At 42.4% G+C, this 22,827-nt stretch overlaps 1 protein-coding gene across 1 annotated transcript; it reads left to right on the forward strand.

Annotated features, from left to right (window-relative positions):
- The first annotated feature begins 239 nt into the window (after positions 1–239).
- Positions 240–22,751, forward strand: megf8 (multiple EGF-like-domains 8). The gene is made up of 44 exons (XM_063485307.1): positions 240–660; positions 1,379–1,568; positions 1,656–1,819; positions 1,929–2,138; positions 2,296–2,476; positions 2,749–2,837; positions 4,260–4,473; positions 4,572–4,755; positions 5,208–5,353; positions 5,437–5,541; positions 6,759–6,910; positions 7,046–7,147; positions 7,325–7,472; positions 7,858–8,021; positions 8,353–8,556; positions 8,832–9,029; positions 9,153–9,413; positions 9,516–9,634; positions 9,731–9,862; positions 10,856–10,969; positions 11,125–11,208; positions 11,318–11,557; positions 11,690–11,874; positions 12,021–12,234; positions 12,336–12,576; positions 12,661–12,793; positions 12,899–13,143; positions 13,461–13,571; positions 13,668–13,786; positions 14,597–14,822; positions 14,911–15,082; positions 15,252–15,415; positions 15,512–15,647; positions 15,730–15,961; positions 16,060–16,186; positions 16,277–16,487; positions 16,605–16,819; positions 17,874–18,069; positions 18,188–18,356; positions 18,443–18,635; positions 18,730–18,900; positions 19,053–19,183; positions 19,374–19,506; positions 19,645–22,751. The coding sequence occupies exons 1-44, from the start codon at positions 637–639 to the stop codon at positions 21,133–21,135; spliced, it is 8,640 nt and encodes a 2,879-aa protein (XP_063341377.1). The 5' UTR covers positions 240–636; the 3' UTR covers positions 21,136–22,751.
- Positions 22,752–22,827: the final 76 nt, after the last annotated feature.

Consider the following 22,827-nt stretch of genomic DNA (forward strand, 5'->3'; position numbering starts at 1 on the left):
AACAACAATACTGTGAATGCTTTTACAAGCATTCACACTAATAAAGATTACAACAACAATACTGTGAATGCTTTTACAAGCATTCACACTAATAAACAAAATATTTAATAAACAACCTGCCGTTTATGGCTTACACAACAGCCAAGTGTAAACCTTGATTGTCTCCGCTGGGTGGTAGTAGTGGGATGGGTTATTCGCTGCACTGTCTTTGTGTTGGTCACCGTTGGCTATTGCTCGCCTGCCAAAAAGCACCAAAACACACTGGCTTCTCACCATAACATGGTCCGCAGGAGTAGCGTCGATGCTTTAAAAACGTGCCGCTGATCGCTGCAAGCAGTTCCCCGAGGTGTACCATCGTAGTTGTTGAGCCATCATTTTGTTATTACATAATGAAGAATTACTCTCAAGAATGACTGATTCTGTTAGGGTCTGCAGCAACCAACGATTGCGCATCTGGATTTGGCCGAGCCGCTACCACTAGCTAGCGGACAGGCTAGCAAAGCAGAATGCTGTAGCGCTCTCCTCTGCAGTGAATCCAATCGACTGGATAATTTAGCCAGCTGTCAGTTTGCAGCCCTCACTAGTTAGGTCGTGCAGTAGCTGACGTTTAAAGGCCTGCCGAAAATGTAAACCACCATGCAAACAAAGAGACGGGAAATGGTAAGTGTTATCTTGAATCCATACCAACTGATGAGCTCAGATCAACTGTACTGTATTCCGTTAGCTCCCTTAGCTTAGCTACCCTTTCGTTAGCTTTGTTGTGATAGCCTGCAGAGACCCTTGCTGCTAATTGTCGTCGGTTCATCCATTGGCTAGTTGGTTCTAAGAAACGCAGTTAATAAAAGTTAAACTGTTTGTGTGCTATTTTAATGTAACACTACAGATGTGGAGTATCCTCGTTTCACCTTATGTTTGTATTGTATGATTGCTGGACTCGTAGTGTTTGCGAGCTACTTCCCTGTGCACATAGGGCTATCACTTGTTAGCAACATCAGCATAAGAATTTTTGCAGAGGCTTTTCTTGAGTCTGGCAGTTTGTAGTAATCCTTGTAATCTGATCATTAAGCCTGATGGGTTGATGCTGCAGGGTGAAAGGCATCGCAGTTGACATATGACTCATAGCGCTTTAAATTGGACCCTTTCAGTGGCATAAGACTGCATAGCGAGAAGTGAGAACTACCAGGGGACTAAGATTGCGCTTTGATGTCCATAAGGGACATTCCCATGTATCCAGTTACCATAGTTTAGTTGTTATATGTGGTCGATAAACGATACTTAAGAGATTGGTCTTCATATGTGCTGCAAATGTTTAAGGTTTGTTATTAGGAGACCAACACCAACCGATTCCCACCTTGCTCTTTCCCTTTCCATCCTTCAGGCAGTGCCAGTGATGGCCTCCCCCCTCCCTGTCTCCTTCATCCTGGTGGTTCTCCTGTTGGCCAAGTCACCTGTGTGCCAGGCAGGGGACTGCAAGGGCCACAGGCAGGTTTTGAGGGGACCACCTGGCTATGTGACAGATGGAGCAGGAAACTACTCTGTCAATGGGAATTGCGAGTGGCTCATCAAAGGTGGAGAAAATGTTTTTTTGTCATTATTGTTTGTTGTTTTCTGTGATTGTTCAAAGTGATATTTATCTAATTCTTCATATCTTCCAGCTCCCAACAACAGTCACCGCATTGTCTTGAATTTCACCTTCATGGACACAGAGTGCACTTATGACTACCTTTTTGTGTATGATGGGGACTCCTACCAAAGCCCACTGCTAGCCAGTCTGAGTGGCAACACGGTGCCCCAGCCCATTGAAGCAAAGTCTGGCAAGGTAACCAAGAAAAGATACCACAGCTGAAAGGCCAGGGTGATTCTTGACACTCCATTAGCATTGAATTCTAACTTAATTTGTGTTCACTGTTAAACTGTGTTTGTTCCAGATGCTGCTTCATCTCTTCAGTGACGCTAATTACAACCTCCTGGGGTTCAATGCAACTTACACCTTCTCTTTGTGCCCTGGAGCGTGTGGCGGTCATGGTCGTTGTGATTCCTCTACATCAAAGTGCCATTGTCATCAGGGTTGGGGTGGGCCCTCATGTACAACCCCTCTGTGCACTCAAGCTTGTTCTGTGAACGGCCAGTGTGACAAGGTAAGAGTAGGGATAGGGACGATTAAATGAACACACACAAAAAAATATATACTATAGCTGCACAGTAACGCTTTTCTCAACCTGATTAGGTTATTCATTTGTGTGCTGTGATGAAACTTTTCATATTTGCCTTCATTCATGTATTTATTTTTTTCAGAAAGGAGAGCGTTGTCTGTGTAAGCCAGGCTTCGTGGGTCAAAGCTGCCAGCTTGGTCTCTATAATGACAGCGGTGCAGGGAAGTGGTGGCGTGTGAGTGAAGAAAACCCCTACACACCTCCCAGGACAGGTTCTGCAGGCGTGTACCTCTCCTCCACAGGAGCCATGTACCTGTTTGGCGGTAAGGGCAACATACAGTTAAATTCCACTGATACAATTTTTTCTGTTTAGAAAACAAAATTTTTAACACACAAGACAACGGCAAGGTTTTTGACTCTGATTCTTTGGTATATGTTAATAAATCATAACTCAACACAATTTGTTGCTGTGTTACATATTAACCATCAGTGATATTGATGTCTTTGTTATAGCTGAATGTTCACGTCTGAGTCATCAGTCTCATATCTCATTATTGGCCTTGTTTGAATAATATTTTGCTTATCTTCTTTGCAGGATTTGATCTGAACAGAGCTCTTGGTGACTTGATCAAATACAATTTCACATCCAACCAATGGGAAAGCAGGTCTTATGGTCATTCACCTGTAAGTGAACATACACTCAAACATGTGCTGTTTTTCTTTCCTTCTGTTATTGCATTTGCTTTGTCATTCTCTATGTGTCCAAGTTACTGTCAGCACTTTACAGTAAATTGATCCTCAAAATGTCATGTAGGCAAGAAATCTAGTTTTCTTAATCAGGAGAATGGATTCAAAGATATCCGCTCCAAGATTTTCTCTCAACGACTTGTCAGGCCCCAGCTTATCCTTTGACAACCAGGAACTCAGGAACAACTCCAGAATCAGGATTTTCTTTAAAGATACATTAAGCGTATTGTTTCTGTTCTATTTTACATATATAAAAATAACTTGAAAGACAATAGTACAACTATAGTAATAGGATTGAAGGCAAAACCTATTACTATAACTTATAACTTCATACTGTTTTTTTTTTTTCCTTTGGTGGATCATCTAATATACATTAGTTATGGCCATTTATTACAGTAGCCTAAATGCAAAATCTTAAAATACAGAGATGTCTAACTAACTAAAACAGAAATATACCAGTCACACAAAGTTGGTCTATACAGCTGTGTAATATAATTTGTGAAGTTCTAACACAGATGCTTATTGTTTTCACTCCAACAACTCAGTCAATGCAGTCCATTCTCCACAATTTTTCAAAAAGAAAATTCTGCTCTCCTGTTACTGTCCATAGTTACTGTCCAAACATACGACCTAATCTCACCATAGCACAACTGTTTAACCAGTTTTTGACAGTTAGCAGTTATCAAGGACACAGACAGCTCCAGATAGCATGGATGGACAAGTCCTGTCTCTTAGACTTATTTGAAGTGTGCCTGAAGGGCACATGGTAGCTAGTGCTCTGTGATGCAGTGTTTCCATAGATGCGTTCATCCAGTCACAAAAGACTGGCAGGCACGCAGACATCTGCACGAATCCTTAAGATCACCATCTAGTGTTGAAATTTCCATCACTTGGATTTAAGTAGATCTTAGCATACTTGTGGATATCAAAACTTTTAAGATGCCTTTCTTGTTTTCTTCTATTTATTTATTTTTTGTTGTTGTTCAGTGGCCATATTTATTTAATACCACTTTGTGGTGATAGAGTATTACATTCTACTGGTTGCTTGTTAAAAACAAGGGTAAATGGATTAAGTCAAGAATATTTGCTTAATTTCTTTGTAAATAATGTTGTAACTGTTTAAGAATTTATTTTTTAATTTATCAAACATGTTTACCAAATGTGAATTTTTAGCTTTCATAGAAATCACTTTATTGCAGTGTATACTCTGTTCACTCACTTTTTAAAAAAAATTATATATCCTATTTGTTTGCACATGTAAACATAGTCGATGTGAATTCTATCATTCTCATTTTTTTGTTTAACATCTCAATCGTATTCCTTTCCTTCGTGCCCTCTTTGGCTCTCCTACTCTGTCAGGTGGCTCGTCATTCCCACACAGCAGTAGAGTATATGGGTAAAATGGTTATCTTTGGAGGAGAGCTAGCCAACGGCTCCCTGGCCAATGATGTGTGGATGTACCGGCCTCTCAATGATGACTGGCAACAACTTGGCCTTTCCACTTCACGTGGTGCTCCTAAACTGGCTAATCACGCTGCGGCTATAGTAGACAGTTATCTCTATGTGTTTGGAGGTGGGTTCGCATGTATAATGTCACGTTGCACTTTGTCTGTTTTTATATCAGCATTTTTAATCCACTAAGAAATGAACAAACCCAAAATTGTTTCCCAGGTCGTACTGAGGAGGATATGTTTTCCTCAACTCTGTATCGGTTCGGCCTGCATGGCTCTGGACGGTGGGAGACGGTTCAGCCCACAGGTGGGAAGCCACCTGCCACTGCTGGGCACTCCATGGTCTTCCACAGCCCTTCCAGGACATTGCTTGTCTATGGAGGGCACAGGCCTACCACTGCCAGGTATGTACCTTCTCATACATTACAGTAATGACAATACATTGGTTTTAGGTATCTACTGATGTTGAGTATTAATCTGAATCACACTCTACTTGAACATTGCTTTCCTAAGTTTATTAATTATACGATTATATTAGTTAATGTTATGTTATCAATCCCTCCTGCTAGTGATGCACTGCTGCTGACATTTGGTGTAAGCAACACACAATCTGTTCCCTAGACTGGCTCATTGTCACTGATGTCCATTTTAGCTTTTTAAGTCCGTATTGGACCAATATCTCATCAGTGGATCCCAACATAATAAGATATATTTTATCCCAAGATTCAAAATTCTTTTGTGATAATTTGCTACACAAAGATAGTTAAATGCTTCAGAAAAATCCAGGAAGTGGGGATTTTTAAAAAACGGCATCTTTATAGACAATAGAAATATACATACTCTATATGTTTCTTAGGTTTAGTGTCAGGGTGAACAAAACAGACGTGTTCCATGTGGATCGACGATTTTGGACATCCTTCCGTTCGCGTTTCGCTGCAACTGGCCCAAGAGAGCGAGCTTTCCATTCAGCCACTGTCATCGGAAACTACATGGTTGTCTACGGTGAGTCCTGAGATAATTAGCAGAGTTTGTTTCATAATCAGTCCAGCCATGTTTATATTTATCTCTATTTGTTTGTCTTGCAGGAGGGAATGTGCACATTCATTACCAAGAGGAAAAGTGCTATGATGAGGAAATCTTTTTCTACCATCTGGGTTGTCACCAGTGGGTCTCGGCAAAGGAGAAACTCAGTGAGTATGAAAGTGAACAAAACAGCCGACTTATAGATTGCACCTTACTTGTTTTATTTATTTTTCTAAGACATTATATTTTATTTGGGCTTGAAATGGTTGTGATTAGACATAGGGCTGTGCGATATGACCAAAATCTCATATCCCGATATAAGACATCTATCATCCCAATAATCATATAAATCACAAAAATTTAACATTTTCTGTAAATTCTGTGAATCACGGGCAGCTCGACTTGCGTGAAGTGTTTCCAGCTGGGCGTTGTGTACCTGGGGTTGAGTGTTTTAACGGATGCATGAAACTATACATTTTTAGACACAAGTTGTAACGGCCGCCGTTTTCTTTGTGAGTATTTATTACGCATTGTGCTGCAGGGGAAAGCCTGTTCTAACATTTGAGTCTAAGGTTTATTTTTTAGCACCTGACGGCTCTTTTTGGCTTCTCATCCGTAAACACTCTGCATACTCTTTCACGTGATTTAGTTTATTTTGAAAAGTCTCAACAGGATCTTGAGCTTTATTGTGAAAGGTTTATGTGGAAACTAAACCAGCGGACACGCGATGGTTTTACCGTCGTTGTTGCTAACGACAATGCATAAAAACAGGCGCTTGTCCCTCTGTAGTGTGGTTATATTAAATATAAGAGAAAGAGAGAACTTTAAGAAATTAATATAGCCACTACAGTGACCATCAAAACGATGAAAAAATATTGCCATAAACAGTTTATTTTGCGACACCACAAAACAAACGATAGCGTAAAATGAAATGATAGACGTTTTTATATCGTCATCCGATATATATCGTTATATCGAACAGCCCTAATTAGACAGCCAAATAAAGTCCACTTTGTATATGTAGATGAAATAAACACTAAATGTCTTTGTGCTCCACGGTGAACATATTTGTAAGGACAATCAGAAGATTTGGGGCTAAAATCTGTTTGAGATCTGAGCAGGTTGCACAGGTGCACACGTTTATTTTCACTTCTCAAACTATTTTAAACCTTTTCAACTTTTTTTATTTTCACCATCTTCAGTTTTTTCCTGAGTGGGTAGCCTCTTGTCAGAACTCTGAAATTCGAAGGCACATGCAGTTGCGGTTTTTGTTGTTGTTGTTTTACATTTGTTTATTTATTTAAGGTCCATTTTAAACACCATTCATCTTAGTGATTGTTACCTGTGCATGTGAAGTGGTCACAGAGTTTCATTTTTTTCGAAGGTGGAGATGCTATGAGGGGGCGTTACTCACATGTTGCTGCAGTGATGGAGGGACGAGTGTTGCTGGTTGCTGGAGGTTACAGTGGCGTTGCGCGTGGAGACCTTGTGGCTTACAAAGTTCCCCTTTTTGTCAGTAGCGACCAAGGTGACAGGGTGAGTGAAAGCACTGTAAACCAATAGTATTTGGAAGATTGTCTGTGGCTGGAAGAATGTCAGTGGCTGAAAATTATGTTGACTAAGAGCATCTAATGGTAATGAAATTGTTGTGTTTGTTTGTTTCATCATCAGGATGCTGTTTGTGCTGAGGCAGTAGATGAAAATATGTGCCTGAAGAACCCAGAGTGCAGCTGGTGTGAAGGCCGCTGTCGAGAGTACCAGCCCACTAACCCGGTAACACTTCTCTCAGACTTTTTGTTTAATTGTAACAATGCCTGTTTTTTTTGTTTTAGTTTTTTTTTGGGGGGGGGGGGGGAGATCCATTTTCACATTTTCAGAAATCTAATCCTTTCCTTTTCAGACTGTTTGTTTAGGTATAGCTAAAGTGCATATTCTGTTTTCTGGTCGCAGTGTGGAAGTACTGGTTGCTTGGGCCTTGCTCGCTTCCTGTCTGACTGCCAGTCCTGTCTGGTGTTCAGTGGCACTCCAGCTTCTCTGGCCCGTGCCCCTGGTGAATTTGGCTGGTGTGTTCAGAATGAATCCTGCCTGCCAGTGTCAGGTGAGACCCAGGGAGGGAGGAATGAGGGCAGAAGAAAAGGGTCAAGACTGGAAAATGATGTTGGGAGTTGACATGGGAGGGACGTAATTGACTCGTGTTTGGTGTGTTTCAGAGGTGAAGTACAGTGACTTGGCTACACCCAGCTGAGACTGGACAGGTTCCTCAAACCACAGTTTGACTCGCCTGTCTAGTCACATACTTCTGGTGCAGTGAGGTCATTTTACTCCTTCAGAACACACGTCAAACAAGAGTCACCAATTACATTCATTTCAGTACAGTAGTGCACAGTAGAAAGCTGCTGTAATATGAGATTTAAGAGGCCCGATGTGTGGGGGTATTTTGGGGTTTTTGTGTATGTGCTGACCTTTCCCTCTCGGTCTCACAGAGCGAAGTGCGTGCCGTGTGGACCAGATCTCAGGGGCGTACGGCTGGTGGGGGGAGCGTACCCTTTTCCTAACCTCCCTCCACTCCTGTCGCACCGAGAACTATGTCCCGGGACTGCACCTGCTCACCTTCCAGCACCCCCGCAACGACTCCCAGCCTGACCAGGTACGGAGTCCAAATGTATTGATTTTACCAGTTGAGCCTGTAACTACTTCCCTCTCTGCTTATACTTACTCCTCCTTCCTGCCACCAATATTGCATTCGAGCTTGGATATAATGATTCTCTTTTTGTTGTTTTTTTCTTTGTGCTTTATGCTTTTTAACCTCGTCATGTCTCTTTTTCTTTCTCTCTGTTTGTTTTGGGTAGAAAGGATATTTTTGTTCAAGTAGTTTGTGAAACTTTGTGGAGCAGTTAGTAGAGAATAGTGCCTCTGTTGATGTGTTTCCACTTCCATCATCCTCCACTGTCCTCCATCCTCATCACCCCTCACATTAGGTAACCATCCTCCGCAGCGCCACCATCATGCTTGGCCCCACCACAGAAATGGACGTAGCCTTACAGTTTAGGGGGTTTGTCCACCCATTGTGGGGCGGGCCTCCACCTGCACCCCCTCCTACAGAGACTGTCTCCATGTGGGCTCGCATCCAGAGGCTTCACTTTGAGGCTCGAATGGCAACAGGACCCAACTCCAGCCAGATGGTGAGGAGAAGTGCATGTCAGCTGTAATTCCTTTGTCTCTTTCTTTACAGCATAATTCTTTAGAGGATTATTTGTAGTAGATTTGATAATAAATTAAAATAATTTCACTTTCATATGGACAAACATTGGAACTGTTGGAAGGCTTAAGAATTGTCGGTGAAAACCAATATCCTTGTCTGCAGGGCTGAATGTCGTGATTGAATGTTATTTACTGTTTTATCCATATTTTCTTCATGTCCAATTTTGTATGCATTGTGAACCCATTTGCTGATCAGGAGGTGGTGGGTCGCTGGGCAGCTCAGCAGGAAAAGGAGCTGAAGCTCCTGGCTCGACCAGATGGGAGTCGACTTTTCTCTAACCTCACTCGGGGAAACCATTACCTTGTTCAGGCGGAGGGCTACCTGAACAACTCGGGCTCAGGACAGACAAGTGAGATGGCCTTGATCTGGAACAGAACGTTGCCTGGAGGAAGTGTGAGTTTAACTTCAGCAGCAAAACTAATTTATGCAGAATTCCGTTGTGATTTTTCTTAGATCATGAAACAAAAGCATAGTGTTAATACCCTTTCCTTTACATCTTGTCATATCTCCTTCTAGGAGATCTCCTTCCTATTCTCGGAGCCGTACCGCTCAGGTTCCTGCTCAGGGTACATGTCCTGTCTGGCCTGTCTGTCAGACCAGTCTTGTGGCTGGTGCCCGTCTTTGTCCCGCTGTCTGCTGCGTGACACCCCAGACCTGGAACCCTGCCCTGAGGGGCAGAACGGTGACGGGAAGATGGAAGGTCAGCGCCATCTGCTGTTAGCACCCCAGCACTGCACCATGTGTGAAGAATACAGAGACTGCTCTGCTTGTACTCAGGTACAACACAGTTGTACATAAAAATTGACATTATCTGTCATTATGCTGACTTGTATACCATAACTGTATTGTTGACTCATGCTGTGCTAACTTTGATTGTAGGACCCTTATTGTGAGTGGCAGATAAACTCCAGCAAGAAAGGCGACTACCAGTGCAGTCGGCGGGGAAGAGTAGATGGATCCATACGTGATCCAAGGGGGTGTCCTAAAGTGTGCAACCAGTGAGTTGAAAAATAATTTTAATTTTAGATATTATTTTAGGTCATACAAACATCTGCAGCTCATCTTTTCTACTGTACTTTCACTTTCTTTTACAGGAGAAAGACGTGTGGTGAATGCCTTTCCAACTCCAGCCAGTGTGCGTGGTGTGAATCGGCTCAAGCCTGCTTCTATTTTGCTGCCTACCTCACAAAGTACCCCTATGGAGAGTGTAGGGATTGGTATGACAGGTAAGCAGAGAACATTGTTAAGATTTTTCAGTTTTTCCTTTTGTTTTATTTATAATCATTATAAATACTATAATAATATAGTCATTATGTCTATAATGCTGTAATGACTATAATCACTTTCTTTTTCACATTTTAAATGTAAAGCCATGCTTAATATAATCAAATGACTCACGAATACCTAAATTCAGTAAAATCATCATATTAAATATTTTGTGAAAAACCCATAGCCATCGGCATTTAAGCGATTTCCCTGCTTACGCGCTCTCATCTCTTCACTGCAGCCACTTTGTTTGTCGAAGGGTTTCCTTGCCTTTTTCTGGGCGTCAGCAACTGTACAGTTGGACTGAGATTACATAATTGGCTCTGACATTTCAAAACTGTATTTTTATCCTGTGAAATGATGAAATGCGTTTGACTGCCTCTAAAAATTCAAGTTATGTTCTTATGCTCATCCCTAAGACTACTGCTAGTCAGGGCTCCTGCTTGTACCTGTCTTATTTATAATTTACTTCTTACTGTAACTAATGGAAAATAAGTTCATATTGCTTTTTCTGAGCCTTATTATTATGAGTTGTAGTACTAGTAGTAGTAGTAGTATTTCCCTTGCATGGCCAGGTCAACACAGACTAACAACTCCACTTCAATTTAAATTACAACTTTCACCTCATAATCAGCTGTGAATGTAATTTCTGCTGATAGCAGAAAGAACCCTTTCATTTGGTCACTGTATTCATGTAAACTCAATTTAAAACAAGAATTTTGGATTTGGTATCAAAAGCAGTGTCCAGTATTTGATTAAAAATGGAAGGTACTGAAGCGTCAGCCCTGAAGAGAGAATTTTGTTTCTTTACTTTCCAAATGCTTTCACATGCAGTAATATACTCGCATTAGATGAACAAAAACACAAGAAACAACACATTTAGATTTTGCCAGACAGTTGAATTGACCCTTTAATGGCAATCAATAATAAAATACTTTTTTTTTGTTTGTCAGTGTTCACTCAGTTCCCCAGTGTAAGCAGTGTTCAGCTTTAAACACATGTACAGAGTGCCTGAGGACTTTCCAGTGTGGCTGGTGTGGTGACTACAATAATCCCACAATTGGAAAGTAAGTACGGCAAACCCATAACAACACAAAGAAAGTATACAGATTCCCAGAATTGCATATAAGGCAAATGCATTCTTTATATTATCGGGTTGCTGATAAGTTAACACTCATTGTGATTTCTGTATATATTTCATATTTTCTGCCCTTCTTTTCAGATGTTTGAGGGGAGACTGGGCAGGAATGGATGATCCATCAGTGTATAACTGTAGTGTGGCTGTGGCTGAAGCTCGGGCTGCAAAGTGAGATATCTCTCATCATGTTTCTTGTACATATATCCTGAACAAACTCATAGCCAGATGTGTTTAGTATTTTAGTCCAAGTTTACATTTGTCTTTCTTGCTTCTCTAGCCCTGAACCCCAAACTTCAGCCCCACCACGTCCCCTAGAAATGGAGATGGAGTTGGAGCATTTGAGTGATGAAGAGCAAGATGCAATCTGGGCCTATCCCACTTGTCCTGATGTAGAGGAATGCAGGCTGGGCCTCCACAACTGTCACCCCTCTGCCACCTGCATCAACACTCCCACTTCATATGAGTGCCATTGTGAGAGAGGATTCACAGGGGATGGCACACTGCACTGCAACCAAACGTAAGTGCATTAAAATACAGTAATCCATGAATTCCTTCTTTAAATCTCTTAATAAAATCTTTTTATTCGTCTTGCTCATTGAGTTATCTTTGTACATATATAAACGCATCATAATCTTCCTTCGTCCCACAGCTGTTACAATGAGTGTCGTGAGGGCCAGTGTAGCGGCAGCCCACGGTTTGAGTGTGAATGCGCCCTGGGCTGGACATCTGATCCCGCTACTCTGGTTTTGAGTGGTGTAGAATGTGATGTTGACTGTGGCTGCAACTTCCACTCCACATGTATTACTGCTCCAGGGATCTGTGATGAATGCCAAGGTCAGATTTTGATAGATGGATTATAGTGATTTGATTTGAGTTCAGTCACTATTCACAAAACTGAAACTGTGGGAGGCATTTTGGTGTTTGATAGATAAAGGCTATCGTGTTGTTTATTGGTTAATATTCACTTGCTTCACTTTCAGACTGGACTACAGGGCCGCACTGTGAGCACTGCCGTCCAGGTAGCTTTGGCTCAGCCCTGGCTGGTGGTAGTGGCTGTGTTCCCTGTGAGTGTAACGGACACGGCGACCCTCTCCAGGGATACTGTCACAACCAGACAGGCCAGTGCTACTGCACCCACAACACTCAGGGACCACACTGCGAGTCCTGTCTGCCTGGTTACTATGGAGATCCCAGGTAAAGATCTTCAATATTTTGCTCAGTAGGAATAATTTCCTTGGATGATTTTTAGTGTATTCTGTGATCGTGACTTGTCTATACTATCCTGTACCATTTAGAAACAATGGAACATGTTACCGCCAGTGCCAGGGCCGCTCTGTCCTGCTGTCCTCCACTTCCTCCACCACCATTCCCCTGTCCTCTTCTTTGGGGTGGCGGAGTGGCACAGAGGGGAAAGGTGGACTTTCTCATTGCCTGTGGGTCCTCTCTGTGACCGAGAACTTGGCACCTTGTCTGCCCAGACAGTTTTGTCCCCCAGTAGCTCTCACGCTACACCCAGACTCTCATACACATTGTAAAGTGAGTTCAAATAAACACAAATTATTTAACAGCTCACTGTTCCTCAAACTGTGTTAATGACATTCAGGATGCTTTATTTTTCAGAGTTCGTATGTCTATGTGTTCGATGGCCTGCCTCGTTTTCTGGGTAACGGAGTTGTACATTCTGATCACAATCTAATTGGAGCATTTTGTGGCACCACGAGGACTCAGCCTATCACAGTGGAGGCCACTTCAGGTTTATCCTTAACTCATTGATTAATAAATACACTGTTTAAACTACAAAACCAATTTACATATACACAATCACTCAGCATCGTATAATCGTCTCTTCTACCTCCAGGTGTGATCTCAGTCTACTTTGAAGCCAACGTCACTTCAGACAGACCTCAAGGCTTCAATGCATCTTTCTGGGTACGACGGTGTCAGCAGAGCTCTGAGGATGAAGATGGATCTGTATGTCCAGGTGGAGCCCAGTGCCAGGGTGGGCTCTGCCAGTGCCCTCAAGGATATGGGGGACCACACTGTGACCGGCTAGTGTGCCCTCAGGATTGTGGAATAGCAGAAGGAAGAGGAACTTGTAATATAGTAAGAGCTGTGAACAGTTTTTTTTAAAGTTTACTTTTCTTAAATTTCCAAGTGTCTCTTTTGTCAAAAGTAAAACTTAATTAAATATACTGTGACATTTTTATTTAGTGCCTTTGTAACGCCCATAAAAACATATTTCTAGTTGTGTACTTGATCATTTTGGTGGTTTTTTGTTAACCAGGACTTTTTTGTTTGTTTGGTTGGTTGGTTGGTTGGTTGTTTTGGGGGGGGGGGGGGTTTGTTTAGGAAGTCAGTTTTAAAAAAAAATTATAAAATAAAACACAGACAGTTAACCAGCATAACTCTGTTTGTGTTAGTCTCTGGGAGTGTGCATGTGCACAGAGAGCTGGGTTGGGTCAGACTGCTCTATTCCTCGAGACTTCAACAGCTTGGTGTGGGAAACCTTACTAGACACACAGATGACTGTGGTAAGGACCAAAGAAAAATGAACCAGAAGAATACTGAAGTGTGCATGGCTGACACAACGCAGCACACAAATAAACATTTTGCTTCCCCCCCAACAGAACCAGGCCCACCGGTTCCTCCACAGGATGGGACATTCTCTGGTGTCTGGACCACAGGGCAACCTCTGGATGTATGGAGGGCTTTCTCTGACAGAGGGAATTCTGGGAAATGTCTATAGGTATGAAAGTGCAACAACAGGCTATAAATGCTTAGACTAAGCAGTAGTATTCATGTTTCAGGTTGGGGCACATGTGGCTCAGGAGCTAGAGTAGGTTGTCTATTGGAAGGTGAGAGATTAGATACCTGACTACTCTAGTCTTCATGTCAAAGTATCTTTGGGTAAAATACTGAAGCCCAAGTTGAACTTGATGAATCCATCAGAGTGAGTGTGTATGAATGCTAGGTTATATGCACTCAAATGTGTGTGTGTTTGAATGTCACCCATTCAAACACACACATTTGGGTATGTTAGTAGAAATACATTTGGAGTGCTCAGAGTTGAAAAATGCCAATCAGGCAACAAGCCCATCCATTTGTGAAAACTACTGAAAACCTTCTGTCTTATTACTGTGAAAGTGTTGTGTGTTTAACTCCTTGAAGGAATTTGTTCATATTTGGGACAAACCTTTGTACAGCTTTGGATCCGAATAAGTTACATTTTGATTTTGGTTTAATGGAATTGCTTTCTTTGCAGCAGCATCTTAAACCTTTTAAAATATAATCTTCAACATTTTAATCTATCACAATCACCTTTATTGGCATAACAATAATAATAATAATAATAACAACAACAACAACAACAACAACAACAACAACAACAATAATAATAATATTCTCAGACTGTAGCATAAGAACAATAAAACTTACATAACCCTCTTGCATATATCTTGGCGTAGGCGTCCAGTAACAAGCTGGTTGGGTAATCTCACAGTCACGTAGTGCAGTGTTGCCTCTGTATGTGTGTAATAATTCCTTCTGGTTGGCTTAGATATTCTGTGTTGGAGCGTCGTTGGACCCAAATGTTGACAAGCTCTGTGGAAGAAGGGTCGATGCCAAACCCTCGCTACCATCACGCCTCTGCAATGCTGAGTCATGAGTCTGGCTCTGGAGCCAATCACAACTTTATGTTGGTAGTAGGTGGGGTCACTCAAGATGGCGTTTCCATGGATACCTGGACTCTCAATCTCAGCAGTTTAGTCTGGAGAGAGCACAAGGTTGGTATCTGACTTGATATGGAAATAAAGAATATGTGAAAAATCTTTTTTTTTTTTCTTTAACAAATTAATTTTCTTCTGCTTACAGAGCACAGTGCTTCCTCCAGTGGCAGGTCACACTTTAACTGTACGGCGAGACTGCTCTGTGCTGTTGATTGGCGGTTACTCTCCTGAAAATGGTTTCAATCACCATTTACTTGAGTTCAGCCCTCAGTCTGGAAACTGGACCATTGCCCCCCACACTGGCACACCACCTACAGGTTTTTGAAGCCTTTCATAATGTCAATAACTCACTGATGCACCGCTTATTGTTATAACAATACAGAATCACATTGTGAAAATGTTTTTTTTTTTTTTAAGACAAATACAGCTTTAAACACTCTTTTCATTGCACATAAGCCTTTTTTGCTTGCTTTGTTCTTGAATCAGGTTTGTATGGCCACACGGCAGTCTACCATGAACAGACTGATGCCATCTATGTCTTTGGAGGCTACCGCTTTCACGTGGAAAGTGTAGAGCCATCTGCTGAGCTCTACAGCCTGTATTACCCCAACCTCACCTGGTCTTTGCTGGCCACCTCTCAGGGTATTAAGGTAAGAAGTTGGGAAAATCCAAGCAGTTGACATCCATCAATCCACTTCAGAAAGATAACTTCTGTATTCTTGCTGTGTCATCTCTCTCCTGTGTAGCCCCTGTCCCGTTTCTTCCACGCTGCTGCACTGATTAAAGACACTATGGTGATTGTAGGCGGCAGGACAGAAGCAGAAGACTACAGTAACTCTGTCTCTCTGTACCAGATCAACTGTAACACCTGGATACAACCAGGTAACTGTACATTTCTAGCTGCAGATTAATTTGTAAATCATAAAACATCATAGGCTAACCTCTTCTCATGTTTTTGTTTTAGTGTCAGCTGTTGGAGATCCGGTTAATGGTTCGGTGTCCCTTGCCATGACGAGCTGGGGCGGTCGTCTCTTCCTGTCAGGAGGCTTCAATGGCGTCACCCTTGGCAGACTCCTAACCCTGTCTGTGCCCTCTGACCCCTGCGCCCTTCTTCCCACACCAGAGGCTTGCAACACCACCACAGGCAGCTGCATATGGTGTAGAGGGAGCTGTGCTTCTTCTGACACTGCTGAGAGGTAACACGTTGTTTGACAGCAACTCTGAGCTTGAAGTTATGTGCAGCTATGAAATAAAATGCATATGACATTCACTTCTGTTCCTTGTTTTCCATCAGAATGGGATGCTTCACTGGACAGTCTCCCTGTTCTCCAACCCCTCGTGAGCCAGACCAATGTCGCAGACTCAAGACATGCAGTGAATGCCTTGCACGACACCCTAAAACATTTTCCAGTCCATCCCAGGTAACATGTAATGCCCCATCTCAAACACAGTTATTCACTCAAAGAGAGACTGTTGCTGTGAACTAAAGTCTGTTCTTAATAAATTCCCAGCCTGTTTTACAGTGCAAGTGGTGCACAAATTGTCCAGAGGGGGCTTGTATCAGCAGCTCTCTCAGCTGTACAGCTGTACATGACTGTCGAATCAACCAGAGAGAGATCTTCCTGTCCAGCAACTGCACAGAGACTAGCTGTGAGGCTTCTGACTGCCCCAAGTGTACAGCTTCTGGAAAATGCATGTGGACTCGCCAGTTCAAACGCACAGGTACCGAGGTTCAGATGATGTGTTTGTGTTACAGAAAATGAATTTTATGATTAATAAATCTTTTTCAATAAGAAAAGTCGACCCCCTTCTCTTTTTCTTTTTTTCCCTCACCTCCAGGCGAAACGAGGCGCATCTTGAGTGTGAATCCCACTTATGACTGGACATGTTTCAGCTACGCTCTGCTCAACGTCTCACCCATGCAGGTGGAGTCATCCCCTCCTCTGCCGTGCCCTCCGCCATGCCACAGTCTCCACAACTGCAGCCTTTGTCTGAGCTCCAATGGCTCTGATGGGGGCTGGCAGCACTGTGTGTGGAGCATGGCCCTGCAGCGGGTAAGATTTGATGAATTCAAAAGTATGAATTCCTGCATGATATAAAATGTCATGTCACAATATCACTGCTATAGCAATGCAATTAAAAAATAACTTAAAAAGGAGCTACTTCAACAACCTCCAACAAAGCTCAATATGCAAGAAAATAGTTCCAACTGAAGGTGGAAACGACCAGTTGAAGCAAAAAAACACTAACAAGTACAAACAGGATATGAAGGAGGCAATATTAGCGATTGGTGTTGTGCTGTCAAAGTGTGAAAGAACCACTCTACCCAGTGTCGCCGTAGCACTCGCTAATTTCACTCGCAGGTTGCATATGACAGAAAGACCAAACAGTGGATGTAGTGAGCTATTATTTGGGTAAAGATATGACGCCAATATAGATTGTGGTGAAAAGGGCTTTGACCAGCTGGTCAACAGTTTACTCAAGAAATGATAGATGTAGAAAACATTTTTCAGTTTCTCATGTAACAAAGTAGTGGTTTACATTTTCTCCTAACAAGTAGCAGATCCCTATCCCAATTCTGGGTGGATAGTTTTATGGTTGCATCAGGAAGAGTGTCTAATGTAAAAAATCTACCAGATCAAACATGATGAGCCACTGTGGCGACTCCTTGTAAGTGAGGGAGCAGTTAAATTAGCTCTGATCATGCATTATTTAACACTAGCTAAGCTAAATTTTTGTGCTTACGTTTGACTTTACTCTCACTGTTTGTGGTGCTATGTCACTACTATTGTACTATGTTGCTGCTACCACTGGCACCTTGTTTTAGTAGATTGGTAAGGTTAGCATCAGTGATAGTAGCTCATTGGAAGGAAGGATAGAAAATGCAGTGCATTTACTTACACTTATAAATGTTGCTGTGTGCAACCATCACTAAAATGTTCCTATATTTTTTTATGTTGTAGTGTTATCATTAGAACATAAGTTTTCTCAAATATTGTGACATAATTTTGAGGCTGTATCACCCACCCCTGATTGGAATGTTGGACTTTAAGTTAATTTATTTTCTTTTTTAATTTAACTGAGCAAATCTCTTTCCTCTTCCTGTAGTGCATGAGCCCATCTTTTGTGCCCCTCCGGTGTGAGGCAGGCCAGTGCGGTCGACTGCTTTCTAGGGGAGACTCCTGCTCTCCCCAGTGCTCCCAGCTCACTCAGTGCTCCCAGTGCATTGCTAGGCCTCAGTGTGGTTGGTGTTCTTCTCGCGGTGGCAATGGGGCTGGACGCTGCCTACAGGGAGGACTTGATGGTGAGAACAATGTTAAATTTATGGTTTTGAAGAAGCTGAGCATCTTAGCATGTTATGAGTGGATTGTTTTGTTATTTATCAGCATACCTCTGTTTCTTTCTCTCTCTCCCCCCCACAGGTGTGAGTGAGGGTGTCTGCCCTTTGACAAACAGCAGTTGGTCTTTCCTCCATTGTCCAGAGGAGGATGAATGCGCCAACGGTCATCACAACTGTAACAGCACTCAGGACTGCCACGATCTGCCACAAGGATACCACTGCACCTGCAAACAGGGTTACATACTTAGCAGGTAATATAAGAGGATAGTGTGAACTTTATTGTATAGTGACTGAAGAGGTTCACTGAAATCTCCGCTTTTTGCTTCCTTCTGTGCAGTATTTCTGGTCAGTGTGAGCCAGTGTGTGCACAAGGCTGTGTGAATGGGACATGCACATCCCCCGGAGTTTGCCAGTGTCACTTTGGCTTTGTAGGGGATAACTGCTCCTCTCAGTGCAGCTGCAACAAACACAGCAACTGTGCTGGTGTTAACAAACCAGATGTTTGTTTGGAGTGTCACAATAACACCATGGTAAGTGCTTATAATAATCTACATTCACGTGCCTTAAACATTTTTTTTTTCATATTCAGTAATCCACTTTGTTTCCTCTATGCCCCAAATCTAGGGTAAACATTGTGAGAAGTGTAAGCCTCTGTTTGTGGGCTCTGCCAAGGGGGGTGGCACTTGCCATCCATGTCGGGAATTTTGCAAGGGAAACAGCGCTGTGTGTCTATCCCGGGATGAACTTAAGAAGGCACAGGATACTCCACACTTATTTCCTCTTGACCCTAACAGCGTAAGTAACTGAAATAGGTGAGGGTGTGTGTGTATGTATGTATATATATGTGTATATATATATATATATATATATATATATATATATATATAAAAACCCAAACACAAAACACTTTAGTTTTAAAGTTCTATCACTTTTTGTCCTTCTATTAGATTCAGTCCTGGGTGTCTGAGGGTCCTACAGAGGAGAATGCTGTATGTGTAAATTGTCAGAACAACAGCGTAGGGGATCGGTGTGAGAGCTGCCTTAGCGGCTACTTCCTGCTGCAGGGGAAGTGTGAGAAGTGAGTAAAATCTGCTGCTGAGCTGTCACTGGAGTGTTATTATATAAAGTTATTATATAAAGTTTTAATGTGTGATTTTGATTACTCAGTACCTGGTCAGTTATAATCAGCAGATGTGTGTTTTACTATTAAGAGAAATGCTTATACATGCACAGTTGTAGTGAATGTTAATTTCTCCTCTTCATCACAGGTGTCAATGTAATGGCCATGCAGACACATGCAATGAACACGATGGCACAGGCTGCCCCTGCCAAAACAACACAGAGACCTCCTCCTGCCTCAGCAGCCCCCAGAGTGATCGCAAAGATTGCTACAGACAACAGGTATGTGCATGCTGGAGTTCACGGTTTCCACTTTTTATAGTTTTGACTTGTTGAAATCCACATTTTTCTTTTTTTTTTTTTTTTTTTTTGTCAGTGAATGAAACATGCTTAAATTCTGTGTTTTACTGTTTCATTTAGTGTGCAAAGTGCAAGGATTCTTTCAATGGCACACCAGTGAATGGGCGTCAGTGCTACCGTCAGTTTAATGTGGACACAGAGTGCTGCTTTGACCCCACATCGCAGACCAACTGCTTTCACGATCCCACCATTCGCAACCTGCCCAAGGGGCGCACTGTATTCTTTGCTGCCCAGCCAAAGTTCACCAATGTGGACATTCGGGTCACCATTGATGTCACTTTTGGTGAGGTGGAGGTGTACGTGTCCAACTCTCATGACACCTTCATTGTGAACGTAGATCGATACACAGGGATTCACACCATCAAGATCGAGGAGGAATCTGTAGTTCCAGGGAAAACTGCCGGGACAGAAAAGGATTCACCTCCGTCCCCTATAAAGGTGTTTGCCAACACCTCATCCAACTTTGCAGGTTCTGTGCTCTCCCAAAGCCTGCAAGCAAAACCTCCAGGAGCGGAAAGGGAAATTAGAGAGGAACGTGCTGAAGGACTCATCACCTATATCACCGTGTGGAAACCCCAGACGGTGCTGATTGTCCGTGGTGTTCGAGATCGCGTAGTGATCACCTTCCCCCATGAGGTGCACTCCTTGAAATCTAGTCGCTTTTACATCGCTCTGAGAGGTGTGGGAACTGAAGAGAGACAAGGAGAGTCCCAGGGCCTGCTGTTTCTGCGACAGGACCAAGCCCACATTGACCTTTTTGTCTTCTTCTCTGTCTTCTTCTCCTGCTTTTTCCTCTTCCTGTCTGTCTGCGTCCTCCTGTGGAAGGTTAAGCAGTTCCTGGACTTCCGTCGGGAGCAGCGTCGCCACATTCAGGAGATGACAAAGATGGCATCAAGGCCTTTTGCTAAGCTCACTATATACCTTGAGCCGGAGGAGCCTCAGCTCATCTACTTGCCTTCATCTGGTGGAGGGGTAGGGGGCAGCACTGTGTCGCTTGCTCATGCCCGCACAAGCAAGTTAAGTGGAGTGGTGGTTGGCCAGAGGGGCAGAGCAGGACCTGTCTCCTATAAACATGACCCATCCTCCGGAACCACAGCCCATCACCACCATCACCTCACCTTGGGTGGAGGAGGCAACAGCGGCCAGCATTTACCACTGCACTACTTGAACACCCATCATTATGCCAGTACCACAGCTGGCAACCCAGCCTCACATCATCACCACCCATCCACATACAGCGCTTACCAGCACTTTTGCCGTCCTGACCCTTTCCTCTCTCAGCTTATGGGCTTTTCCTATTCCTCCTTCAAGGTGGGGCCCATTACCCTGGAGCCCACAGATGATGGTATGGCTGGAGTGGCTACAGTCCTCTTCCAGCTGCCGGGGGGTGTCTTGGCTCCAAACCGCGCCTGTCTGGGCTCCGCACTGGTTACTTTGCGACAGAACCTGCAGGAATACTGTGGCCACGGCAATGGAGGCGGGCATCCAGGAGCGGGTGCGGGCCGCAAGGGGCTGCTGGGGCATCAGCACCTGACCACTATGGCTATGTAGAGAAACAAGTAACATTTTTATGAGAGATAGAATAAGTCTTTAAAGTGTTTGGTATATAATAAATTAATTTTGAAAGAAACACAGCCACAAGGCAATGACAACATCCAAAAGTAAGAGCAACTTGAGCATTTTGAAGAGATGTACATATACTGTATAATGAATTTAAAGTGTCTTTTATTCTATTATGTGTTGCTATACTGTATTTCAGTGCTTCACATGACCAAGCCAGCTGTCTCTAGAATGCACTACAACTGCTATACGTATCAGCAAAATGCATCACATCGTGTCTGTGATCACTAAAGAGGTATGAGTGCACTCGACAGATTATGCGACTGAAGACTGAAGCTGGACTAGTGTTAAAATTATTCTCATTGACCAACAGAGGTGTAAAACCATGTGCTTGTTTTGGAACCAACATGTGCTTTATACCCCCCTTCCCAAAAAAGTGACAATCAGAATTGCCATTGAGAACAAAAGACTTGATTGTCAGCGCAGGAAAAAAGTCTGAGTTACTCGTGAGATGGTTTTTATATCATAGTCGATATGAATGATTTATTAATTGTAGCTAAGTATATGGCAGGCTTCTAAGCTACACGTTTATGTTAAACAGACTCAGTATGTTTCCGCATATGCATTCACCTGCTCTGTTACGTTACACATCTTTTTGCTCGTCTGCCTTCACTTCTTGCCTTGTCTGTGAGTCAGATGGCTTACACTGAATACTTGTGTTAATGGAAATGTGTTTGGTGCAGCTCCTGGAAGATGTAAAAGTGACATTTAGAATTTTCTTTCATGAGTTGTTTTGAATTGAGAAGTTGTGAAGGATAATGTTTTCAGTATCGTTTTTGCACTCACGACACTACAGTAACTTAACAGAACTCGTCCATTAAAATGAAGAAATTGTCCTTTTTATGATTATTTTTTGTTCACATTAAATGTGTGTTGGTGTTGAGATGGTTCATTAAGCTGCCTTTTTTTTTATGGCAGCTTGCCTTCTTAGGTGATTGTATGCACCAATCAAACTATGGTCTAACTAAAAATAAATAAATACAGTATGAACAGTTACATTTCATTAACAGTGGAAAGTGTTACATTAGAAAGTTCTCCTGGTGAGAGGTTTGGAAAGGTTTTGCAGCATTATTTTAATTGATTTACATGTTCACTGGTTTGTGTTAACGGGAGTATTTTGATTTACTTTTTTGCACTGCACGGAGCCATGGGGCTTTAAAATTCATGTGAAACACAAGAGCGGGGTGTCATCCATGCTCGGATGGCAAACATTGTCGTGGACGAACTCAGAATGGTGCTACTGGCGTTTTTTGTTTTTTTGCTTTTTTTCTTCTTTTCTTTTTTTCCATTTTTTTTGGGTAGTTCAGCATAGTTCAGCAAAATAAAGCTCATATGAATACTGTCATTATTTATAGCAGCCATGCCCAAATGAGCATTAAAATTGTTGTCTTGTATCTCTGTGTAATTTTTTTTAACATGCTTTATTTTTGTACATAACTTTTATTGTGTTTGTATTTTCGTTTTCAAAGAAGGGAATAGTGTTGTACAGAGGATTGTGTGAGGAGTCTGTGTCTTGAGTCAGCTGAAATAAAGTCTGTGGAACATGATTATGCGCTTTTTTTCCTGTTACAAGTAAAAATACTTTAATATTTAAAAGCTGTAAAATTCTGGTGTTTGTGGCTC

This window comes from Pelmatolapia mariae, linkage group LG10_11 (genome assembly GCF_036321145.2).
Source record: "Pelmatolapia mariae isolate MD_Pm_ZW linkage group LG10_11, Pm_UMD_F_2, whole genome shotgun sequence".
Classification (NCBI taxonomy): Eukaryota; Metazoa; Chordata; class Actinopteri; order Cichliformes; family Cichlidae; genus Pelmatolapia; species Pelmatolapia mariae.